The sequence below is a fragment of the Lethenteron reissneri genome, chromosome 34 (assembly GCF_015708825.2).
Source record: "Lethenteron reissneri isolate LAM-NWPU_2019-01 chromosome 34, ASM1570882v1, whole genome shotgun sequence".
NCBI classification, from domain to species: Eukaryota; Metazoa; Chordata; class Hyperoartia; order Petromyzontiformes; family Petromyzontidae; genus Lethenteron; species Lethenteron reissneri.
Genome location: NC_083812.1, coordinates 8,490,739 through 8,512,248, shown reverse-complemented (window position 1 = coordinate 8,512,248; position 21,510 = coordinate 8,490,739). Strand labels below are relative to the sequence as shown.

General features: G+C 42.0%; 1 protein-coding gene across 1 annotated transcript in view; it reads right to left on the bottom strand.

The window, feature by feature from the left end:
* Nucleotides 1-11,777, bottom strand: part of LOC133350647 (protein Dok-7-like) — a 49,612-nt gene extending 37,835 nt beyond the window's left edge. Inside the window, exons 1-3 of the mRNA XM_061565245.1 lie at nt 11,602-11,777; nt 11,438-11,483; nt 5,742-6,050 (exon numbers count right to left, since the gene is read on the bottom strand). Coding sequence (XP_061421229.1) covers nt 5,742-6,050; nt 11,438-11,483; nt 11,602-11,655 — 409 coding nt within the window. The 5' untranslated portion in view covers nt 11,656-11,777. The remainder of the gene's footprint in view (nt 1-5,741; nt 6,051-11,437; nt 11,484-11,601) is intronic.
* Nucleotides 11,778-21,510: the final 9,733 nt, after the last annotated feature.

Genomic DNA, 21,510 nt, shown 5'->3' with positions numbered 1-21,510 from the left:
ATAGACACACACATACATACACACAAACACATGCACACACGTACATACACACATACATAGAGACACGCAGACATACACATAAAGACATAAAAAACCCCACATACATACACACACACATACACACAAACACATACATACACATACATACACACATACATAGAGACACACAGACATACACATAAACACAAACACACATACACATGACCCGGCTTCGCCCGGGACTTGGATCCACGATGCCCCGCCGCCTTTGTCTCCCCAGTGACGATGTTCACACACGACAGCAGTTACGCTTTTGAGGCTGAGTGGACCTAGGGGAGGGCCAGGTCCGTTTCAAATAATCGTCAGCGGTGGTGGGCGTGAGTTGGAATCGAACTGGGGTCGCTCAAGCAGCTTAATGACTGTTTGTACAAAGAACATATAAAGAATCGATTATAATAACCAGGCAAGAGTCCACATTATAGACTGCCAGTACACGCACTCAGCTTCATAAGCAGGCTAGAGTGTACATGATAGAGTGGCAGTACGCTCACCGAGCTTAATAAGCAGGCTACAGTGTACATGATAGACTGGCAGTACGCTCACCCAGCTTAATGAGTATTTGTACAGTGAACATTAAAGTAATCGATTGTTGGCGCGTTGGGTTTAAAAGTAATATTAATAGCACACATTGTGGTGGGGGTGTAGTGAAGAGTAGGAAAAACTTTGATGAATTTACCTCAGAGTGGCGTGGTGGGTGTCGAGGCCTAGTAGCGTGCAAAGCCTGCGGCCTCGCCTAAAATTGTCGGCTTGGAAAAGGCAGGGTACGGGTGGCGTTCCTTCCCCCCCCCCCCCCCTAGCGCTCCAACAATACTGTGTAATGGCTATTATTTAATTAAATACGGAGCTTATGAAAGTGGCGAAGGCGTGGCTAGCCGTTGGCAGGGGCAACCGCCGTCCAATGAAACTGCAGCCCTTGGCGAAGGCGTGGCTAGCCGTTGCCAGGTCCAATGAAAGCGGCGAAGGCGTGGCTAGCCATTGGCAGGGGCAACCGCCGTCCAATGAAAGTGCGTATGGGCCAAAGTCCACACACACACACACAGACAGACAGACATGAACGATTTTATATATATAGATTAGATATATGCATTATATACAAATATTGATGTAAAATAGTATTATTTTTTACTATCTTTATAACCGAGTAAATGCATATTAAGTTTAATATATTTTAAATTAATAGCCCAGTATTGGCAACACGCAATTTGCCTGTGTGTATAAAAAAAAAACCTATTCATCACTTAATTATCTTCACTCGTGATGGCTAACGAGGGCACTTTGCAATGCCTATGAGTGGACTGTGGCTAATTAACGCAGGGGCTGAGGTTGTAGGAAGTATTGGATGCACTGCACCGTGGGAAAAGGAGTGAATTACTGAATTAATATTAAGGTAGGCGATGGCTGAATAACCTATGTCAGCTTAATGACTGCAGAATGAACAAGAGTGAGGTAATACATGTAAGAGGTCGTGAGTGGTGCTGAGGGCAGTTCGCAATGTGTATATTTAATTATCCATACGAGGCATGAGGGAGATGCTGCTGCTGGTTGGCAAACTGGAATTGCAATCCAGAAATCGCAGGTTCAGTTTATCCTCCTGGCATTTAAGCAATGGGACACGTTCCTTAACCCTTTCTCATTCCGATGACGTGCGTGTACGTCATCGGTTATATAGACATACACGCACGTACGTACCTGTACGTCATCGGAACGGAATCGAAAGTTTAAGGCCATGTGGGAGGGTGTGTGGCACAGTTTGGCGCCAGCTGGAGTGCGGTCATGTCAATACAGTTCTCTGCGGTGAGTACAATGTCTTTAAAAGCAACGGCACTACGTCTCTATATAAAATTAATGCTAACCGCTCGCACGTTCCGAGATTCTGTGGTGAACGGGACCCACCCTGCAACTTGCAGTCGTCTCGGAATGGGAAAGAGTTCAGTCCTCCAATCGCTGTCCACCCAGCAGAATAAATGAGTACACCATAGTTAGTGGATCCGTAGGTCACGTGTGCTGGAGTTTGGGTACTCTAACCTCCTTCAACGTGGAAGAGTAGGCTAAATACCCTCTAGAGGTGCTCTCTAGAGCTCCCACTAGTGGAGGCCCTGTCTGAAAATGCAGAACTGCACCTTGAACTTTTTGTTGGCATGAACAAGAGCTATTGCAAACACGATTCACGTTCAGCTGATTTGTTCCGCTGCTGGATATATGTGATTGTGAGGGTTTGTATTGCATCGCAAGAATATATACTGTATTGCATCCCATGCCATTTGGAAAATACATATCCCTGTAATCTTAAATAAGGCATTGAGAAGCACTATATGCCAATGTACGAAGAAGTTGGGTTCATATATTCAGGAATGGGGTCTTCACTGGATATCAAATACTATTATATATTTGCTGTGTTTGCAGCTGCAGACTCTCATCCCTAATGTATGAACCTGGGCTGCATGACATTGAGCTTTGGATCATACCCAGTGTGATATGCGGGTGTTTTTTAGTGTTGCACAATAGGTTAATGCGGTGTGATTTAAACTGGTGTGATTTTATTGGAACGGAGGAAGTTATATAAAAATTATATGAAGCTTCTAATAAAGAGTTGAGTCATTGAAATGATTGGTTGATGTGGCTTTTTATATATATTATATTTTTATCAAAGAAATTCGAGGATAAAAAGTGCAATTACGATGCATATTTCATTAAGACGCTGCCATGGATATTGAGTTACGTTTCATAATTTTTGGGACACCGTGAAAAGCCTTTTAGCGATCTCCTTGCATTAAGTGATGGAATAAATTCCATATTTATTTCAATTGAAAAGTCAAGGCTATATATAGTATACACTGGAAGGCCACTGTAATATATATGTTGCTGTATCTTATAATGACATTTATATCACACTTTTCACATCTACTTATTGCATATAACTGAATTTTAGTTCGGTGAAATGGTGCCTGTATTCACACCCACTCATGTAGGGTTTTTTTTACTCATTACAGCCACAGAATGGCGGTGAAATGCTTTAGATTCAACAGCAACGAAAATGGCAAATGTTAGAAAAGGTATCAACAAAATATCTGAGCGATTAAGTAATTAACTATAACGGGCACCACATCCGTGAGGAAATGTCAAATACAATTGGGAGTTTATTTAAGTCATATTCTGAAATGACTGCAAGACCGTTATGTCTTAATTAGGCCCTCTTAATACCACTAAGATCTATTCAAAATTATACTAAAGTTGACCACTTATGTGAGCAATCGTGAATAGCATGTTACTGAAGCAATTAATCAGATATCTCACATATCGAGGCCTACATAAAACATTTATGAATAATAATTAAACCAATTACGAAATTGGAACATTCCCTTAAACAAATGCAACAATAAATGTTTGAATTTGCGTAATCTGGCCTGGTAATAGATGCCCATACACTCTGGGATATATGCTTCGTTTATAATTAAAAGTTGAACAATGTATCAGTCAATCAAATACAAACAGCAATTCATATAGTACCTTACTCTCCGATATTTTGTGTTTGCCAATGAAATGACTAAGCAGTCATGTAAATACCTGGTGTACCAATAGGCAGATGTAATATCCAGGTAGACTTGCATACGTAGATAAAGGATGTCGATTTGTGTTGACGTTGTATGGTTGCCAAATTGGGAATGCACACGGATGCTCATTGCAGTGAATCTATTGCACTCCTTTGTGTAAATCTACCACTCACACTCATCGCATGTCGCAAGGTACACAGCGTCGTATATCCAACTCGCTGCGAATGTGTGAAGAGGTTGCATTTGTGAACATTCATAGCAAGTGACAGTTAAACCACCATTGCACAAAGAGGTTACTGGACAATTATGCAGCACAAAACCGTGCCAAACATGGGGACAATGTTTGACTGTGCTTTAAAAGCAAGCGAAACGTACGCCGACATTAAGGACACTTTACGGTATTTACTGCGTGTGAAAAGGTTGCATTTGTGAACATCCATAGACAATTAGCTGCACCCCACACCAACACGGCACTGGGTGTGAACGGCGGATATATCCTGGGGGATTCGTGACGTTGCACTGTGCCCTAAACCAGTGAATGAAATGCTCCCGGGCAGATTCACTGCACAGATTTGATGAGTTTGTTGCACGTGGGGTCAATGATTTAGAAATGAAATGTGGTGGTGGTGGCGAGGCTAATAGCTCATTGCAAGAGCCCATATATAGTCGTAGGTCTCCCAACTATGATAATAACAGTAATGTGCTGACATCTTCTGAATGCATGATGGCAGGTCTGCCGTGTGGCAGTTGTTGATCGGAGCTGTTTAACGGCATGGGTAGAGGTCAGACCCCATCAGGAAACCAAGACCTCCCAGGCACGCTTGCTGTGTCATTAATCCTATGGCATTATTTGCCCATAAATCTAGACCACAATTATAGATATGGTGACGACTGCACCTCCCATATGTTGCGAAATGGATTTTGATTGATCAAGTTAGGAAAAATGCATTTCTTTGTCACTGATTGATGGCGTGTGGCTGCCAGCACCTTCCATGCCAAATTGGGTTTTTACCATGTGATGTCCTAGGTGCTGTTCACCTTGTTCGTTGCCATCTGAAACAGTTATATTATGTACGAACCTATTCTGCCTGCCGTGCATTCGTTTGGAAGCTTTGCGTATTTGATTGAGCGCGTGTTACTGTGGTTTTTCTATTTTGAGTTAATGCGTTTGCTCAAGCTGCATAATTGTGTTGTGTCGCTTCGCCTTACATTGTCATTTACTAATTTAATCTAATTATAATTATATGTCACAAGGTGTAACGCTGTGAAAATTACGTTACATGAAAAACGGCAAGATACGAATGATCGATATACAGTAAAAAAAAAACATTGCAGCAGAATTTACGATTCTCTTGTGATATTCACACAATGCCAGCAGGACCAGCGCGAACGACTCAGTTGGTGCCGATCATGACCAACTCCTCGAGCTCGGCTAAACACCAAACATCCTTTTCCACTTTTTGTCCACTGCCCATCGTTATTTAACCAAAATTCACTTCTTACCACATTCTTATGGGTCATAAAGGGCCATTTAGAAACCTATATGTTTTTTCTTCTTGGTTCTTTCGATAAAGTCACGTAGAAGGGAAGTAATAAAATAATAAAATAAAACATAATAAAATAATTCTCACGACGTTTCGGCCACAACGCAAGCAGCTGTCCTCAGGTGACGGCTGCTTGCGTTGTGGCCGAAACGTCGTGAGAATTATTTTATTATGTTTTATTTTTATTATTTTATTACTTCCCTTCTACGTTACATTACCGAAAGAACCAAGCAGATGAATTCCTGCAGTCACGAAACCTTTAAATCGAAAACTATATGTTTTTTTTTACTATCAAGTATTTGCGTGCGCAATTTGTATCCACCTCGCTGAAACTGCCGTCTGTAATTCTTTAAAAACGCGGACACATTTATTGGCAACGTGCATACTACTTGTAACGAACGCTTTTACAGCCGTGCTCATAGCTCTCCAATGTGTCATCGAGGTGAACCGCGTGTTCGTTCGGCGCTGTGTCCAACGTTTCGCACCACGTGCCGGCTGGGAGCTTCTTTGGGAACATGATGCGCGGTACGCGTCGGAGATCAGAAGCGCTAGAGCGACGACGCAAGTGTCGTGAAAGCTGCTGCAAGTGCGGCCACCGTCCCCGCACCTTCTCCCAGGCAGTCCCGCAGCTGCTCGTCCCACTCGGCGAGGCTGCGCGGCGAGTCGAAACCCAGCAGCAGCACCTGGGTGAGGGAGATGATGGCCAGCACGTGGTCGCATCCCTCGAGCGACAGGCCGCCCTGCAGGCCGCACACGCTCTCCAGGAAGAGGTCAGCCCTCTCCCGCTCGCTCTCCAGCCTCTCCTTCTGCTTGTCCCTCTCCTTGTGCCGCTCGCGCTCTCCCTTGCCTCTCTCCTTCTTGCTCTCCACGATGCAGCTGTCTCGCCTGTCCTTGAAGGCGAGGAGGTTGAGGCAGTCTGCGGTCGACATGGTCATTTGAAAACAACAGACTGGGGGGATGTGCTCACAATTTCCGGATTAATTCGAAAAAATGTCCCCCAAATTGGGACGAGGCACGAGGTTCTGGAAGATATTCATGTTTTGTGTCACGGGAAATAGCTTCACGTCACTTCGCTTTCATGTTTTTTTACCTCTTAAAGTGATGTCACGTGGCATCAGGCGTTGTGACTTTGTTAGTAGAGCGACACGTTCAGTTTGCATCTTTAAAAATGGAAAATTTTGGAACAATCTTCCCTACAACACAGAAGTATAGTATGTGGGAACTTGAGTATGATCAAACGCTGAGGAGGCTTTAATTTGCATGCATCAGGAGCAGGTATTTGGTTGGTTAATTGGAATACAGAGGTTAATCGCTTCATTGAAATACAGTTCAATACACTAGTACGGGGCTTTTAAAAGAACCAATATTTTTCTGGCAGAAGCAATGCATTCAATTAAGCCTGCCTTGTGGACAAACAAAGGCCTGCAGTTCCATTCTAATTAAGCAATTAATGGTCCGTACAAAATGATTAAATGTGGTAAAGCAATCTGAGTGGGCTCAGCTCCCCCAAAATGTAGACACGAGCACTTGTTCGATATGTGCACTCATAATAGTTATATATTTTAAAATATATAATTTATACACAAGTATACTAGAATGTAATTATTTCAGTGATTAAAACTATATATATTGTTCTTACTATTAGTACTTAAGGCCAATGTTTACGAAAATAATATCCCAATAAACATTACTCTTACAGATAAAGCAATATGTGCACATGGAAATGTCAGATATTTCATTTGTTCCACAAATGCAACAAGGTCAAATATCGTGACAGAAAAGCTTCTATGTGGTATATATAGATAAATTAGCAAAATGATTTTGCTGCATTTCCATATACAATGCATCACTGATTTACCCAGTCCGTAGAAAATTTATTTTCCATGTTAATTTTAGCACAGTCATTCATCTTTCAGCTGCATTTACGTAACTTGGAATATTTCCTGCGTTGCTAATAAAATGTTAAAACAATTGCATTTCACCTGTCTAATGATCACAAATGATCACAAACGAAAAGCCTCAATGTTATTCAGATTAATATTTTAGTGACAAAAAACATTTGGTAATATTTCACATCATGTAAAAGTGTTGACTGCCAAGCCCTCTCTTTGCCTGTTCCTTTATTCCTCCCCCGTGCCCAAAAGCATGATTAGGGCCACCAGTGCATTATTGGCGCAAACGTTTTCCATGAAGCTTCCCAATCTTGAAATCCAACTTTTGGTATACACTGACAGTGGTGGTGGCATCTGAGTGATATTGGATCACTGTGAGACCATATAACCCACTGGTTTTCCAGATGGCCCTCAACATAGGACATGTACACTGGGTTTTTTTTCTGTCGCCGCTAGCATAGTGTAGCTTGTGAGGACACGGGGCTGCTCGTCTTCATTTCGACCGTTGTCACCAGACAAGCGCTAACGTGCGGAGCAATTGCTCGGTTTGCTCTATATTTCGCGTGCTAATGTTCCACGAGCGCATTCATATATAAAGAAGCGTGCTCTACCATTTTTCGTTTCGGTTAAAGACAAAAGGATTGGCGCTCCTCTTATACAACTAAAACTAAAGTACACATTTGTACCCGTCACAAGTAACATACGTTACTTTGTCGTGAATAATTGAGCAAAAGAAGACAAAATAAAAAAATAAATTTCTAACGGAAGTCGACATCCTAAATGGGCCATTATGCAAGCCACGCAGTGAGGGTGAGAAAAATACAGAGCCCTTCAAATCTAAAGTGGCAAATGGCCCACAGGTGGGTCATATGAACCCCACAGAGAAGGTGCCATACGACCCACATGCGGGTCGTATGGCAGTCAACGTGTTCAATTACACAACGCCAGTACATCTTATTACGATTACGTTCGAATGACCTAATAGACATGTGTTGCACAACTCCACTTGCTCAAGGCAATCACGTGGTCTTCTCAACATTATATTTTTTAACATGATCGTGTTGTCACGTTATAGACTCAGTGTAATCACCTTTGGGTTCTTTGTTTGTTCCACTTTCTCTTCCCTTGATAATAAACCAATTATAATGAGAATGCAAGCGACATAGATATCGGATAAATTAATATCAGATAGCTCAAGCAAAGTGTTGGGGCTGATAAGACGAAAATAGTCCGATGGAAGCGGTCACCATCATGCGTGTCTTTTCAAGTACGTAAGATCTCCCCCCCCCCTCTCTTGTATTTTTCCTATCTATTAATAAACGGAGATGCAGCAGCTACAAAAACACACGCTGCACCTTGCGACTTTAAATAACAATTATTATGTTACATAATTTCCCGTCGGCAGAGTCCTGTGAACCGTCTCCCAGGACTTCTGGACCTCTCTCATTGGCTCCAGCGAGATTCTTTGTAATCACGTGGCCCAGAAATGTGGACTGCGGCCAGGGCATCACACTTCTAATCACGCAGCCACACCACTTGGAAAAAAGGAAAAGACTTGTTCACATTGAAACGTACCTCCGTCAACATAAACCCTTGCAGTGTGCATACATGTGCATGGCTGTTGAGAGGCGATGTCACAATTTTGGGTCTTAGAATTACATTCGGTCACGCGTGGAATACCTTACGTACTCTCATGCGCAACTTACGCAGCAACCAAGATTAATCTCACAACGTGCTGTTTTTTTTAGATTTGAAGTTTACGTGACTGCAAGGATCCATACTCTTTGGTTTTTTCTGTAAAGTCACGTTGGTAAAAAATCTAAAAGAAATGAAAAATGAAAACAAATAAATTAAATCACGACGTTTCGGGCGCAACACAAGCGTCCTTACCTACGTGACTTTACTGATACAACCAAAGAGTATGCTGTTTTCTGTTCTAATCTTGAGACATGGAATGAAGTATCATCATGATCATCAGTAGCCAGAGTAAATCCGCTGCTCGATGAAGGCCTTCCCAAGCCGCCCCCATTTCATAGAATCCTGCCATATGATGATCCACCTGCACCCGCACGTGAGCTCATCTCATCGTTCCATCTCCATGGCGGGGCGTTTAAAAAGTAATATTTTATTACACACAGTTTGTGCGAGTTAAGAAAGCTATCGAACACGAGGGGAAACGTATATGAGCCTGGAAATTTGATATATATATGGCATATAGTACTGTGAAAGTATGGGATTTTACACCATTGGAACCTCATTTGCCAGTAAAAAATATGATAATTGGTTTTTTACCCTTCTATCTGGCAAAGGTGTCAGTTTTGTTGCCAGATAGAAGGGTAAAAAACCAATTCTCTTATGGGATGTTACGCAATAATGTATTACAAATATATACAGTATCATACAAATAATTCCACATTCTGGGGGAATTATCCATCATTAATATAAAATACTGTTGCTATACCTTTCTTCTGATGTATAGAAATTTAAAAGTAACATGCCATTATTTATTACATTTCATGTTCCGAATGATTTTGATCGTGTTTGCCGCTGTATTGATTGGTAGGTGTTGTAAACCTACACCATTGTTACACAATTTAAATGTTAAGGTACTTTCCGCCGAAATTATGACATGTCTGTTTTCCACTTGTTCATTTTTATATAGTTTATGGTATAGCTTTGCCGTCAATCCCCTGCTAGATGAATTTTTTTTTGTAACACCGTGTCATGGGTATTATTTGACCATAATTTCACCACGATGATTTTCAATGCGGGTTGGTAAAGGAGGGGTCCAAGACCTAACCAGAAAACTATAGACAGACATATAAGCAGACAGATATCACCAAGATACATAGAGAGAGCAACACAGGTTGGTGATATCTGTCTGCTTATATGTCTGTCTATACAGTTTTCTGGTTAGATTTTATGTTGCTATTTCATTATACCTGATGATGATTGCTTGTGTTGCAATCGAAACGTCGTATGCTATTATTTAATTTATTATTTTATCTGTATACGTGACTTTACCGAAAAAACCAAAGAATAATTCCTGCAGTCACGAAAGCTCCAAAATTAAGATTGGGTCCAGGACCGTTTCCAATATAACCTGCCGCTAATGTTAGCCATGGACGAGAATCAAACTCAGATTGCCAGGTTCATAGCACAGAGTGCAAACTACTGCACCACCGTCACCCCCTTCGCACATAGCATACCCACGAACGCCTTCGCAATGGGGTTTCTTATACATAGTTAACGTGCTGCAATGTTTTATTAGTTTAGTGTGAGAAGCATATTTTCTTCGCATCGGGACTTCAATGTGAATGATGTTTTAGTGGCACAGCAGGCAAACAAAATACTGGCACCTTTATGAAAATGAACCCTATTTCCAGTTAATGCATTTCATCTGTTCTTGTGAACAGCGCTCGTGGTTCATTAAAGCCATGTACGACCGGTCATGCTGCTTGACCAGCTGTTGGCATGTTCAATCAATCATGCTGGAATATAATCGCGAGAACTATCCGCAATGAACACACGTGGCGTGTAAACAGGTAGAGATTTCCACGGCTCTGCCGTGCATTTTCAAACATTAAATAGTACACGCATGTATTATTGTTTTAACAAAGGAGTTGTTACAAAACATTAGTGCATGTATTACATTTATTCACCTGTAAATTATCACTTAAATAATTGTATATATATTTGTATGACGATGATTCGGGAATACACAAAAAACACATTTTATTTGCATGAATCTATAAAGTCAGTTATTTTGCGTGTGTTTATATAATGTAATGTGAAAACATTGATTGGCCGGCAAGCACACACGTCACTTAAAGAAATGTTATTTGCTGTGCCATACATCATCAGGTTTTAACGAGCATAGCAAAGAAATATCGCACTTATATAATCCTTTTCTCACGCTATTAATACAGCGCTATCCGTGTCCTTCCCATTCCGACGTGTTCCTCTTCAGTTGAGTCGCAGTGAAATAGTTAAGTATATCTATGTACATGCGCGCGCTAAAAAGAAGAAAAAAACACATGATATTCAGCAAACCTACAGCAAGTAAGTTGCCTGACCAGCAGAAACCACATTCACACAGCACTATTCAGCCTCTCGAGTCCCAGTCTCGCGCATGTGAAAGCGCGTTTGCGGCGTTAAAAAAAAACCGCCTTCCTAATCCGCGCACTTTCCACGGTGAGAAATACATTTTGTAGCAAATCCTGGCTCTGCGAAAGAAACGCCGGCCAAAGCAAAGCAGACCGGGCTTGAATCGCGGCACAATGTTCGACGTTGTCGCATCCCCGTCGACCCTTGAAAAGAAGAAGGCGATGCAGCGGTAACGGCGCAGACGCGAGCGGCCGAGCGTCAACAGCCCAAGGCGGATTTATCTTTCCCTGCGCAGCTGACTTACCGGCCACGGGCGAGGGCTTCTTCAGCACGACCCATCGCGTTTTCCACTGGACGAACAAGACAGAGTTACCGAGGGAGAGGGAGAGTGTCGTTGTTGAAAAATTAATTGGAACTCACAAAAAAAAAGGAATAAGAAATGTAATAACAAAAAGGAACGCAACAAACCTTTTTCCCTTCCCTGAGTTTCACGGAGCCTTCAGCTACCACGACATCAGTCATCTTTCGATCGGGGCACACACGGATACATTTTCAAGCCAGAGTTTAAAATTAGTCTCAAAGGGAGAGGCCCCGGTGCCTGCCAACTCAGGCCTTAGCGCTGCCCCCGAGAGGAATCCCCGAGGCCCTGCCCGAACCACAAGCAGCCCTTGATTCATGCCACGTCGCAAGGAATCGCTGAGCGTACAGTAATGAGAGCACACTTTCATAAATGGGAAGTGGAGGAGGACACGGGCACTCTATCTGTCAATGGCAGCATGGCGATGCCACCAGATGATCCGTTGTTTAATGCTGCAATTACTCCGAGCCAGACTCGAGGCGCATAACCTATTTGTAATGCATGTTGTGAATAATATTAAAAGCAGTTATGCATTGCAGTGCCGCAGTGCTGTGATTTTTCAGTATAATGCGGTTTCAAATCATTGATAAAGCTTTCATTGGTAGATAGTTTTTTTTAAATATATTCTATATGCGAAGTGAGTGCAATTTTGGTTTTGAAAAAATGGTTGGTGAATGGAGCATGACCCTGCTCCTGCAATTTTTTTTCTTTTCAGATGTTGTCACTTAGATGGCAGATTGTATCATGTTATTAAAGATGGTGGTGGAGCCCGAATTATAACCACACATTAGAAGAACATTATCTCCTTTTAGTATTTTTGTCCACTGCGATTTGGGCGATCACTGCACAAACTGTGGTCACACTTACAAATGGGCGGAATGACTGCAATCGCATGTGAACATGTTTGCAATGACAAAATAAGTGGGACGCCAGTTGGTGGTTCAGCTTCAACATTGTGTTGACAGGATGATTTGAGATGACGGACAAGTCGAAATTAAGCACATATCAGTGGCTGTGCGGATTCGTGTGTGCAGAGTTGATTGAGTAATCCATGACAAGTTCAATAACCAAGAAGTTTGTGCTCAACAGGTGTCAAACATTACACGAGTGAGGTCATAAAGAAAACAGGACTTGTATCTGTGGTGTCTCATTGGCTATGTTTGTGTGTGAAATCAATGCATTTGTTTTTATCTCAAAGCAGCCATTTGCACACATTTGTAAATGTTTCCACAGTTCGCATGATTATTGAAATGTTGCAGGTTGATTCTTGAATAAAGTATGAATTGTCGTTATACCCTCAGGGGACACAAACATGAAAAGCAGATTGCTGCTCTTATAATGTGCAGTTGTGCAAGGGCGTTGCCATTTTTGATCACGTGATATGTTTGCAATTTAGTGGCACAATTTGGAAATACAGATGAGAACCAGGATCGTGCCCCGTTCACTATGCATTTGTTTACATATATCACGCTAAAATAAGTTTAAACTATATTAAAATTGTATTTGCTTACTGAAACATATAACACAATAATTGCAAGCAATTTTCTTCTTCACGTCTGTATTATTGATTTGCATTGTACATTGCAACGTATGATTGTGTTGGTGGAAATTGCTCACACAGAAGGCAACAACAGTATAGCATGCATTTACAAGACTTCATGCAACACATCATACACAAACGGATAAAACAATAGATGAATGGTACTGCACTCGATATGAATATACATACATACACTGGGATTCTGTCAGTGGTTTAATGGCGAGCACACCCGGAGATTAACCGGGTCAAACTCCGCGCAACGGAAGTTGGAACAATGAGCAAGTTCCTTCAGCACCCGCAACTCTGTCCACACAGCAATATGTGCATGGGTAAGCCACAGTCGATCGGCAGATTGTGCCCTATGGTGTGATAAAGTAAGGGGCCGTCCATAAATGACGTCACGCACCTGGGGGGGGGGGTCAGACATTTGTGACGATGTGAGACGAGAGGGGGGGGGGTGAGAAATGTGACGTCACATAAAAATGCGCAACTTTAATAAATATAGATAACACGTTCTACTTAATTAAATAGACTTTTTAATAATTTTTTTCTCCTACAACATCAGAGCGCAGCGCCACATCAAATACGCACTACAATGACAATAGTTTAAAGCGATTTGAAGCATGTTTTTTTTTTTGGGGGGGGGCAGAGCTTTGTGACGTCATATTTGAAGGGGGGGGTCTCACTTTTTGTGACGCCGTGTGACGATGGGGGGGGGGGGGGGGTCAAAAATCGTCCAAAATCGCGTGACGTCATTTATGGACGGCCCCTAACCACATTTTCGAAGACTTCTGACCAGCGTGATGGAGTCGACCAAAATTCTCTCTAGACGGGTACTCAAGACCGACCTCTAGTGGAAGCTCTTTCACCAGCCGTGAGAAATTCGTTGCAGGGGCTTGCACATTGGCCTCCTGGCGAACGGGCACATGTGGGACACTCATTCCACTGGAAAGTTATGGATGTACAGTAACTCACAATATACAGGAAGGTAAGGAAACATCTGCTGGCAGTGCTTTACAGAAAATACGTGGCAATGGTGTACAGTATTGTATTGTATGTTTTTACCAAACCAAATGACATCATTGGCCTCCCATTCCACCCTTGCACACTTATGCACACTGTAAAAGAGTTAAAATCATCCAAACGTGTGTAAACGTTAACAATAGATTCATGTTATTTAACTAAACGTTTCCAACAGTACATTTCCTTTGAAACAAGAAACAAGAGTGATGACATGAGCCGCAATTACATTTCACTATCGGCGTTTGCAAAGCTGCTGCATTCTTTTTTTTGCGGGGGGGGGGGGGGTGGAATAGGCAAATGCCACTTAAAATCTGAGACAAGTCGTTGTATCGTAGCGAACACAATTTGGTTCAAAGTAACAGCCTCCGCGGGCTGACGAGCGAAACGCATTAATGTGGCCGCTATTCTTGGTAGCGACGCGTATAGCTCTGCTCTCATTATAATCTTCGCAGGGGCTCGCTTGCTTAATTACAGAGATCACGGCGATGCCTTTCCAAACAGTTATCCGTATCCGTGTTGCCACACTTGTGCTCTGGTTGTAAAAACATTGGTCACGCTAGCATGCGGGAGATTGCTAATTTTTGCAAGGGTGGCACAGTCGGGGTTTTTACAACCGGGTTTAATTGTGTTTTTATATTAAACCCGATCATCTGAGATTGGGAGAAATCCGGTTTAATTGGTTCTAATTGTAGAACCGCACTTCGCCAACTTCTCAACGATGGGCTTCATCCATTCCAAGCTAAGGAACTCACTGGCGCCCACGATTGTGGAGAAGATCGTGTTCATCACGACCAACCTGCCCGCCGCATTCTACGACTACCCCGTGCCCGACGGCCCCCGAGTACGATAGCAGCACCGACGAGGAAGCAGCCTAAGCCTTGGATCAGAGTTTCGTATTCATTAAACCAGGTTTTAATTCCCCGAAATCGGGGTTAATTGTATTAAAGAAAAAACCCGATGCCTGCCGCTGGAAAAATCGGGTTTTTTCCACCCATTCATTTTTGCCGTTATGCCTTCGTCCGTGGGTAAAAAAAAAAATATCTCCCAAAGATCACGTTTGCCGCAAAGCGCTGAAGCCAATCGCAGTTTTCGCCACTCTTGGCGAAGAGCTGGTTTCCCACGTAGGTGTGTGTACGTCAACTCAAGCAATGTCTACGTGTGCATTTCCATGCCCGTGGCCTTTATCAAAGTGGTGCCACATGGAAGCATGGTGAAGTAATGTTTTCCATGGCATCAACCGCTTATTGTAGGAATAAAAAAAAAACGTTTTACACATTGCTCGCATACATTCAAAAACAGTGCCATGGATACCCACATACACAATTAAATGGACTTTAGAAGGTAAGCAATGTTTCCAAGCATGGGAAGCGGTGGATATAATTTATGAAGTCGGTTGAATGAACTTTTCTTCTACATCTTGAAATAAAGTACAGTACTAATTTTTTTCACCTTTTTCAATTATCATCGGCCATAATTAACCTACTCGTCTCCACAAGCCACCTCCGTCTTTCGCAGTGCTGTGAGATAACGAGCACCAGCACACGAGCCACTATCTTTGCTCCATCTCCGCATTGTACGTCCTCTCAGGCACGTCCCCTGCCTCCCTCTTGAACATACCTCGATTATTTAATCCACGTGTTCCCCTGTCTCTCATCTCTCAAATGTATTGCAAACTTGCATCTGGCCATGCTTATTTGTGCACTTACCAACGTTTCGTTCCATTTTCTTTGTCCAAGTTTGGCATCAATGCCATAGTCGGAAATATTGCTTAATTACTTTATATTTACCACATTAACTACAAGAGGTGGAATAATGCATCGATTCAGGAATCGACATTCTTAAGCTGACAATTCAATTATTGAATTGTGTAAGAATGGCCTTTTTATTTAATATTTATATTTCCGTCGCCTGCAATGGGTTCACTTGAACCCTGCAGTTACCAGCGGAAATTAGGTTCATGACAATATATGAATAATTATTCAATAAAGTCACAGCACTGAATTTTATCAATGAATTTCATCTCTGATGGGAGGTAAATTGTTATACCCCTACTGAGTACAACATGTTTAAGATACAAATAATGAGGAGTATGGATTAAGATGTTTAAAAAAAAACAATGACATGTATTGAAATTACATGTGGTTCACAGCCTATTATTATCTACACGTTCTATTCCATACAGTACGTGTAAATAGAACACTGACAATTAGTACATTACTGAATCTTAACTCAAACATATCACACTCTAGTCACATGAGTGCAGTCTTTTAAAATCGTACAGATAGAGCAAAAGCTTAGGCAATTTGCGACACTCTCGGGATATGCTCAATAGAAACAGATTACAACTGCAATCCAGCATACAAGGGGGCGAGCGACGCTTCAAGTGGTTTGTTAGGCTAAGATATAGACCTTGCACCTGTATCGAAGTTTATCTGGTACCTCTTGCTCTCATATTATATTAGCACTGTTTGTTAATTCTCGTGTTTTGTTTACGACCGTTAAATAACTCGTTTGTTCGTGGTGCAATGATCCTTAAAGGCCCTATACTAATTCTCTACAATATTGATATTTTGTTGTTGTTGCTGTATTCACGCATCACGGAACTGTCGTGTAAAATAGCCGGATAACTAGCCAGACGGGATCATCCGTGTAACAAAGCAAAATCAACTGAACGAAAATAATTGGCAAGTAATATCTGAATGCATTACATGGAACGAATGCGAATAGAAAAACGTGGATTCTCACACACGCTGTTTTATGTGTAACGACTCCGACGACAAAGTAATGAGAAGAGCCACTTTAATTGAAATGTTTCCACAATTAGGAACACTACTAACGACTTCCACAATGAGGGACACTGGGCTTCCTTCTTGTCTTCCCGCTTGTATCTTCCTCCGAGTGTTCCGACTCCTCGTGCTGTCCCCTTTATATATCCCTCAGCCCCCTTTCTCGAACATTCTTGGTCCTTGTTTTTACCTTTAGCCAACCCCTGCCCGTTCCCTTTAACGGATCTTCTCTGTTTTCCCGTTCAACCATTATTTTCCAATCTCTTTAAAGGTCTGCCCCCCGACCAATCACCGTGGAGGCCTCTCTCTTCCAATCGTAGACCTTTGTTTATTTCTAAATAGCCGTCAGGCTGCATATAGTTTTGGTCATTTTTCGGTCATTACACTTGTATATATGATGAGTGTAATCATTAACATTTGATTTTTCGATTTGAAGCTTTCGTGACTGCAGAGATTCATCTTCTTGGTTCTTTCGGTAAAGTCACGTAGAAGGGATATAATAAAGTATTTTATTTTGTTATGTTTTATTTGTATTATTTTATTATTTCCCTTCTACGTGACTTTACCGGAAGAACCAAGAACATTAACATTTGATTAATCGCTCGATCGTTCCACCCCTGAAGTCAACCTCCCTCCTCCCCCTTCTCCCCGTGTCTGCGCAACGGAGTTAGGTATCGCTCCCCCAACTTGTCAAACGGCGGCACTGCCCATGACTGTTCAAGATCAATCAAGATCAAGATGTCATCATGGCCAAAGTCGTTAATGCCAAAGCGTTCTGCCCTCTGCCAAACCCCGCAGCTGCCTGCAGAGTAAAAACGCGTCCGACATCATTTGCCCTTACGGTAATCCCCACTAGCCTTGGGCAGTGGTCTTGGTCGCTGGACACGTGGAAACCACTCCCAATGCCTATTCTTGGTTCTTTCGGTAAAGTCACGTAAATAGAAGACAAAATATCTATTTATTTATATAAAATAAAAATAATAACATCAATTTTTACATTTAAATAATAAATTGAAAATAATACGTTTGAAATAATAAAAGCAAAAATAACACAATAAAAATAGTAAAATCAAATTAAAACTTAGAAATAAAAATAAATTGAAGATAATAAAAGCAAAAGCCCACGACGTTTTGATGGCAACACAAGCGTTCTTCGTCATGCGGAGAGAATTTGTACTATATTTGATTTGTATTTTTTTTCAAAATTCATTGTTTTCTATTTACGTGACTTTACCAAAAAAAAAACAAGAATATGAATTCCCGCAGTCACGAAAATTTTAAGTCAAAACTCCCAAATGCCCGTCGCGGTAACCAGCCCTCCTCCATCCTGAGACACATCCCGTCCAGTGGAGCCTGCCACGCCAAATCATAAACACGCCACTTACCTGCCACGTTCCCTTCCGGATGTCCACATTGCTTAGCTTGCCTTGCCAGGGCATTTCCCATCATCCGTCTCTGACACCTGTGCTTACATTCCAACAGCCGATTTCCATTGTTCTTCGAGTCCAGCTCTCTGGTCCATACATTCAAGCAGCACTCCTACCTTAATTCCCTCTTCTTTAACCTGCTCTATGTCTATGTGATGAGGCAGTGTTGGTGGGGGGGGGGGGGGGTAGTCGACACAGTGAGTCGACTCAACGAGGGGGCAGTGGACACGGTGAGGTAGCACTCGACAAAAAAAGGGGGCAGTTGACTCAATGAGGCGGCAGACGACCAGCTTTATACGTAACTTAAACAAATGCCCATTTGGGATGTGTCCCACATACCATTTGAGCATACACCTCCACCCTGGAATGACCCAAACTGATGGGAGTGGATCTCTCTTCAGACGCAGTTATTGTGTTGCACGTAATAAAGAATACATCACAAACTGACTGTAGCCAGATGTCTACACTGTACAGTGTCATCTTTGCCATGCAAGGGAATGTGCAGTACATCACAGCATGGATGACATGACATCTTGCGCTATCTTTGTATCGCGATAATGAGCATCGGGACATCAATACATTGTATGAATGCGCGACGTTTACATGATGGTGCTAGTCCAATCGATGTATGGCTGCCACACATACATAAACGCGAAATAATAATTACCGAAAGACCCAAGAATATAATAATTACATAGACACACAGATTGAAAGATGCCGTGAATTAATCAATTCGCAAATGTACCGCAACAAGAATATAACGACTAATGATTTAATTCACATATAACTTAGAATTACTCTTTGGTTCTTTCGGTAAAGTCACGTATAAAGAGAAAATACAACATTACATATTTATTTTCTCTTTCTACGTGACTTTACCGAAAGAACCAAAGAGCAATTCCTGCAGTCACGTAAGCTCCACAATTAAGTTTGAACTTAGCATTAGTTTTTATGAAGACTGGCATTCACTAAAGTGTTTTGCCGTGCTTGATACATCCTTGGTGACCATAACATTAATTAATTTGCATCATTGTCAGTGTTGAAAATAATTACAGGAACTGCCAAGTCATCCGATATGTGCCCAAGATTTCATATCTCGAAGCGAAGCAGGATTGGACCCGAATTAGTCTTGGATGGGAGATTGCCTGGAAACACGAGGTGTTGTAGGTTTGGGCTGCTAAGTGGCCAAGCTCTTACTGGCAGTGAATTGTTGAATCTATCACCGAGCAATCCATTAAATGAATCAATTTGTAATTCGAATGAAGACTTCAGCCAACTACTAATTCTTAATACTATAAATGATTGAAATATGATTGATTTACACATTGGTTCACACGTCGATGATTGGGTCACATTAATATTGATTCACCGAAGTGATGATTTTTTTGCTGCAAAAATTGGTGTGATTCGACTCCGAACCAAGCTGAAGGGACACACCTAGAATGCAGCCTGGAATCACATCTACGTGTCCTCCTTTCATACTATATTAGCATAACTACCGTGCGTTTAATTTCGAGTAGAATACAATATGCAGCTTTGTTTTATCGGCGGCAGCAGTCAAAAATACATTCACATGGTAGTTGATCTGTTAAGAGTGTAAAATACATTTACAATACTTTATTCTCAAACTTAAATGTTAACGTTATGCGACGTTATTTTCCCTATAATACGTGTATATATATAGAAGTTCTATGTAGCATGTTTTTTGTCCTACTAGATAATAGTAAGAGAATGTCAGAACGTTTGTAGAGTGGTTGTGACAATATATGGAAACTCCTGTGTGATGCCACAGCCGCACATAGGAGTCTGGGTAATTCTAAGAATACAGAACCCAGATTGTCGTGCTGTGCATGACCATTGCTGAATAAAGCTTCTGGCAAAGGAAAATATTGCATCTGGCTGCATGGTGCAGTGGTTAGGGTCTGCAGCTCACAATCAGAATCAGAAACGGTTTTAATCGCCATGTAAGTTTGCACAAACAAGGAATTCACTATGGCGGGACGGTGCATACATTGAACAAGTAGGAATCTTAACTTATATAAAAGGTATACACTCTAACTATACTAACGTTACAAAGTATAAGTAATACCAAAGGGCTAAAATCTTTAAAATTATGAATAAGTAGACCTTATAAAATGCGAATGTAAAATGTTAATTAGCCGTATTAAACAATCTTAAAATACAAAAATACAAATAAGATTACACGTTGTAAGTATGGAAAGGTGTAATTATGTAGATAAAATGTTATAGTAAGTGTAACAGTCATTTTAAGTGTAAAAGTCATTTTAAGCCCTTGGCCTTGTTGAGGAGGCCAACAGCAGATGGGAAAAAACTGTTTTTATGACGTGAGGTTTTGGTCTTGATGGACCGCAGCCTTCTGCCGGAGGGGAGTAGCTGGAACAGAGAGTATCCAGGGTGCGAGGAATCGTCCGCAATCTTCCTCGCTCGCTTCAGGGTCCTCAAAGTGTGCAGGTCCTCAAGGGTTGGTAGATTACAGCCAATCACCTTCTCAGCAGTGCGGATGATACGCTGCAGTCTGCTCTTGTCCTTGGCAGTTGCAGCAGCGTACCAGACGGTGATGGAGGAGGTGAGGATCGACCGAATGATAGCTGTATAGAAGCACACCATCATTGTCTTTGGCAGATTAAATTTCTTCAGCTGCCGTAGGAAGTACATTCTCTGTTGAGCTCTCTTGATAAGGGAGCTGATGTTCAGTTCCCACTTGAGGTCCTGGGAAAGAATAGTGCCCAGGAAGCGGAAGGACTCAACATTGGTGACTGGGGAGTCGCACAGGGTGATGGGGGTGAGTGGGGCTGTATTCTTCCTGAAGTCCACAACCATCTCCACGGTCTTAAGAGCATTAAGCTCCAGGTTGTTCTGGCTACACCAGGTCACCAGGTTGTCAGCTTCCCTCCTATAGTCAGACTCACCCCAATCAGAGATTAGCCCAATGAGGGTGGTGTCGTCCGCAAACTTCAAGAGTTTGACAGACTGGTGACTGGAGGTGCAGCTGTTGGTGTACAGGGTGAATAGCAGAGGGGAAAGGACGCAGCCCTGAGGAGATCCGGTGCTGATTGACCTGGCGGCAGAAACTTGTGATCCCAGTTTGACACACTGCTTCCTGTCAGACAGGAAGTCTGTGATCCATCTGCAGGTGGAGTCTGGCACGTTCAGCAGGGAGAGCTTGTCCTGAAGCAGGCTAGGAATGATGGTGTTAAAAGCCGAGCTAAAGTCCACAAACAG